At 34.6% G+C, this 4,254-nt stretch overlaps 1 protein-coding gene and 1 long non-coding RNA gene across 2 annotated transcripts in view; both read right to left on the bottom strand.

The window, feature by feature from the left end:
* Positions 1-902: 902 nt before the first annotated feature.
* The window catches only part of LOC103522457 (serine/threonine-protein phosphatase 2A 56 kDa regulatory subunit delta isoform-like), a gene marked incomplete at its 3' end in the record, with an annotated part of 10,676 nt that continues 7,324 nt past the window's right edge, over positions 903-4,254 (bottom strand). The window contains exons 3-4 of the mRNA XM_008487558.1: positions 1,230-1,296; positions 903-945 (exon numbers count right to left, since the gene is read on the bottom strand). Coding sequence (XP_008485780.1) covers positions 903-945; positions 1,230-1,296 — 110 coding nt within the window. The remainder of the gene's footprint in view (positions 946-1,229; positions 1,297-4,254) is intronic.
* LOC103522456 lies at positions 1,697-2,860 on the bottom strand. Its single transcript, XR_542006.3, has 3 exons — positions 2,518-2,860; positions 2,011-2,054; positions 1,697-1,735 (listed from the first exon to the last, which is right to left on the bottom strand). It is a non-coding gene; the product is annotated as an uncharacterized LOC103522456 (long non-coding RNA).

Here is a 4,254-nt window from a genome sequence, read left to right as displayed (position 1 = left end):
AATAATAATAATAATAATAATAATAATAATAATAACAATAATAACAATAATAATCACCAAGGACCACTGAAGTAAATCAACACAGTTGGTATCAGAATAAGTGGCCATCTGAGCAATCATGTGCTACTGGCTTTTTCTCACCCCTCTCAGAACGGGCGAGGTTAAGGTGAGGAGGCAAGTATGTAGCTACTTGTATTAATGCCCAGTAGTGGGTAAAACCCAACTCACTTAAGATCTTAGCTGTTATACAGTGACATTAAACTTTTTTTTTTCTTGCATAATCTTGTTCTTACCTTGGGAATGATTATCGTCATCTTCACTCCCAATGTCTGGACTCCAAGGTTTAGTATAATATAACAACAGAAAGTTAAAATAGATGATACACAGATAAAATAAAATAAGTCAAAGTTAGAAATAATGTATTTCAAATAGTTAGATATCTCTCTATACAATACTTAAGTCTGAGGTCCGCTTAAACGGCCGTTTTTTGCTGGTTTAAATAAGTATGTAGGTATGCATTCTTCTTTCTGTATGACCTGTAATGGGAAATGAACATTGGATTCAATGCTATAATGCTTTAAGATGAATATTTAATTCAATGCTAAAATTAACATTTGATTAAATGCTATAAGATGAATACCTATTTAATTAAATGCTCAAAATCATAAGATATAACCTGGTACCTCCTAACCTTAGGCCAGCCACTCACTATCAGGTATAACTGATAGTGAGTGGCCTGGCTTTAGGTTGCTAATAACAATAATAAAAACTTTTGACATGTAAGTATGCCACATCACTTGGCAAGAGGACAGGCTACAACAGAATTAAATAATAGAATAATGTACAAAGTTTTCAATTTTGAATAGGAATGGCAAACCAAGTTTTTAATTTTGAATACATACCTTGATCTTTTTCTTTGGGCCCCTTTTAGATTCTGACCTTTGGCTGGAAACAGAAAGAAAAATAGCTTGATTAATATGTCAGCTCTACCTATCTGATTAAGATGGAACGATTATGGATATGTTTGTATGTATGTACATTTTTGATGTGTCCACATACTAAGAAAGTTATTGAAAGTGTAACAAAGTAATACCAACACTTTTCCTTATTTGAAAACACTTCACAGCTTCACACACAAGTTATTCGAATCTGAAAATGATATTTCCATGTCTGCCTTACCAGACTAAATTTAATATTTTTGGCTGTTAACACCCAGTAAAAAATTTAACGGGGAGGAAGGGGGTTTGGAGGTCGAAGTGGAGATGCTGTGAGAGGAGGCTTCCTTTTTGACGGAACCTGTGGGGGGTGAAGGGGGTGGAGAAGTTTAGCCGTATTTTATTATCAGACATTTTTTTATTTAACCAAGGAGATATGAATTTTCAACTTCAACACCCTGACTGCCAAAGCATATTCCATGGTGTTTATCCACAGAAACCCATGTATTCAAACATCTTCCTTAACATGAGAGATAGGCTTCCTTAACATGAGAGACAGGCTCTTTCATACTTGGATTTTTTTCAGATAACCAATGAAAATACATAAGTGACCCGTGGCAGCAAGTCTGGCGAAAAAAAACCACCTTTTAGGCAGCAAAGAGGTGATTTTTTTTTTTCTTTTTTTCGCTCACAGAGAGGATAATAAAATACAACTTTATACAATAACGTTTTAAACCCCTTGGGACAAAACTATAAGTCTTCTGTCGAGAATATTTTCTTCTGGCTCCCAAGTGCTGTGCCTGGAAAATGAAACAAAATCATTGTGTTAACTGATAATGATAAGCCAAACATTTCTTTCATAGCACAGACAAATTCAATGTCAAAATTCTCAACTTGCATCTTAGACCTCCTTTTGTTTGTTCAGCAAAATATCATGTTTCACTTGTAGCATTTGTAGGTAAGCATTACAAAACCCAAAACCAACCCTTTCAAAAATTACCAAACGGGCTAATCACTGTACTACTGATGTTTATGATGGGCAATCAATTAAGTTTAACTTAGGTATAGAACTTACTTTTGACTCCATCCTTTCCATTTGACAAAATACTCCACAATCCCCTGCAAAAAACAACATGAGATAATACATAAATTTATTAATTTCCGTACATCTACAAATCAAATTGATGCTACCCAATGGTAATTATGCAGAAGTCACGTCCGTGGAAAAGAAAAGCTCCTTTTTGTACTTAACCTAACCCTATAATAACACTAATCACTGCTCTAATTGTGAAAACTCCTTCTTGCATTTAACCTAACCCTATAATAACACTGGTCATTGCTCGTTTGTGCCAGTTCCTTTGGTAGCAATATTCCACGGACATGACTTATGCACAAGTACCCAGGGATCAAACTCACAGCCTAGTTATTACAAGGCAGATGTGCTACCATTCAAGCTAACTAGGATGTAAATTGGTATCTAAGAGTGGTTCTTGATCCTTGACCTTTCGAACAGGTACGTAAGTAGTTTCCTTGTTTTGCAGATTTAGAATTTTAGATCCGACCTCAAAATCTTTCAACTTACCCTCCTCACTCTCTTCTTCATGATTCTCTCCGCTGCATACACTCGATCTCCCATGTTTAGGAGCTTTCTCAAGAAAGTTGTTGTAAAAATTGCTTTCCTTTTTTTATTTTACACAGTAGCAAAAAAAAGTTTTACATGTAAAGTTGTAAACTGATAGTGAAGTCCAAGGAAGTGAAGTGTCCAGAAAACAAACGTCAGTGTTTTCTCAGGTAATCCATTGAAACTAAAGTAATAAATACTTTTAAAAGTGCTTTTTAATAATTATTAAACGCTTTGTTTTAATTAAAATTAATTAATAAATTGGATAAAAAAAATCAGAAAGTTCTTGAACGTTATTTACAGAGGGTCAGAAAGTTCTGATTACTTCTGATTTTTTTTTTTTTTTTAACGAAAACAAAAACAATGCGGAGTTTCTAGGTAGGGAACACTAGAAACTTTCACGAAGGGACCCGAACATTTCCGAAGTTCTATTTTTGACCCCATAGGGAACAAAATTTTGCTCACTCCTTGACCTACATTTAAAAAGAGCTTTGCACCAGTGAGAAGTTTTTGAGCGAGCGCGGTGCATTTTTTCCCGTGTTAATTTTCAAGTGCCTTTTTTAGGTAATTCGCCTCACAGTTTTTTTTTTCTTTTTTAACCATACCTATCATTTATTTATGGTGAAAAAAAAATAATTTCAATATCCAGAAACTCCCATTTTGACTCCCAATAGTCCATGAAAAATGTCCTCAATTTAACCAACACCCTTCAACAGCATCAAAGTCTGTGGTAAGAAAAAATAAAACTTATATTAAAGAAATAATAAATAATACTTTATTGGTAAACAACACAAGGTTTAGTATAATATAACAACAGAAAGTTAAAATAGATGATACACAGATAAAATAAAATAAGTCAAAGTTAGAAATAATGTATTTCAAATAGTTAGATATCTCTCTATACAATACTTAAGTCTGAGGTCCGCTTAAACGGCCGTTTTTTGCTGGTTTAAATAAGTATGTAGGTATGCATTCAAATTTCAAATAGAATAGAGCATCCGTCTGCCTTGTAAGCGCTAGGTCGCGGGTTCGATTCCAGCCCGGGCGGATTTTATCCTGAACGGTTAAGGCTCGTTCTTGGAACGGCTGGCTTTCTCCTTCTCTCTTCGCTTTCAGGATGATATAAGACCTTAGCATTTTAGCAGTTACAGTTCCCAAACCTCTCTATCAAACCTCTTGGGGAGAAACCCTCTGTTATTACGGCGCGAACGACATATTTAAACTCATAGTTAAAGCGCCTAACCAAAGAAAAAAAAAAAAAAAAAAAAAATTTTAAAGCTTAAAAGACGCTGGGTTAGGAAGGTGGAAAAGAAGCGTAGGAGTCGGGAAAGGGGGGGGGGGGGGAGTGGAAGGTGAGTTCTCTTGGCCGTACTATTTCTCTCTGTTTTTTGGTCTTAACTATCATCACAAGATCGAAAGATGTTTCCTTCTTCGTTCTCTTTTCCTCTTTTCTTCTTTTCTCTTTTCTGTAACATGAATAGAAGATTAATATTGCTGGATACTTAGTGTAACAGATGCATGAAAGATTCAATAGAGATAACTTTAGTAGATATAAATGATGCTATATGATGTATAAAGGTAAAATTGTTACTAGAAGACAAGGATACGTTACTCCAGCTGAAGGAATGCCAGTGAAAGGAAACCGAATTATCTTATGGGATGAAAAAAAATGAAAGCTGGATACTGAATTATATAATA

This window comes from Diaphorina citri, unplaced genomic scaffold, assembly GCF_000475195.1.
Source record: "Diaphorina citri unplaced genomic scaffold, Diaci psyllid genome assembly version 1.1 scaffold8624, whole genome shotgun sequence".
In the NCBI taxonomy this organism is placed as follows: domain Eukaryota; kingdom Metazoa; phylum Arthropoda; class Insecta; order Hemiptera; family Psyllidae; genus Diaphorina; species Diaphorina citri.
The sequence above is the reverse complement of the archived record's forward strand: the minus strand, read 5'-3'. Positions and strand labels throughout refer to the sequence as shown.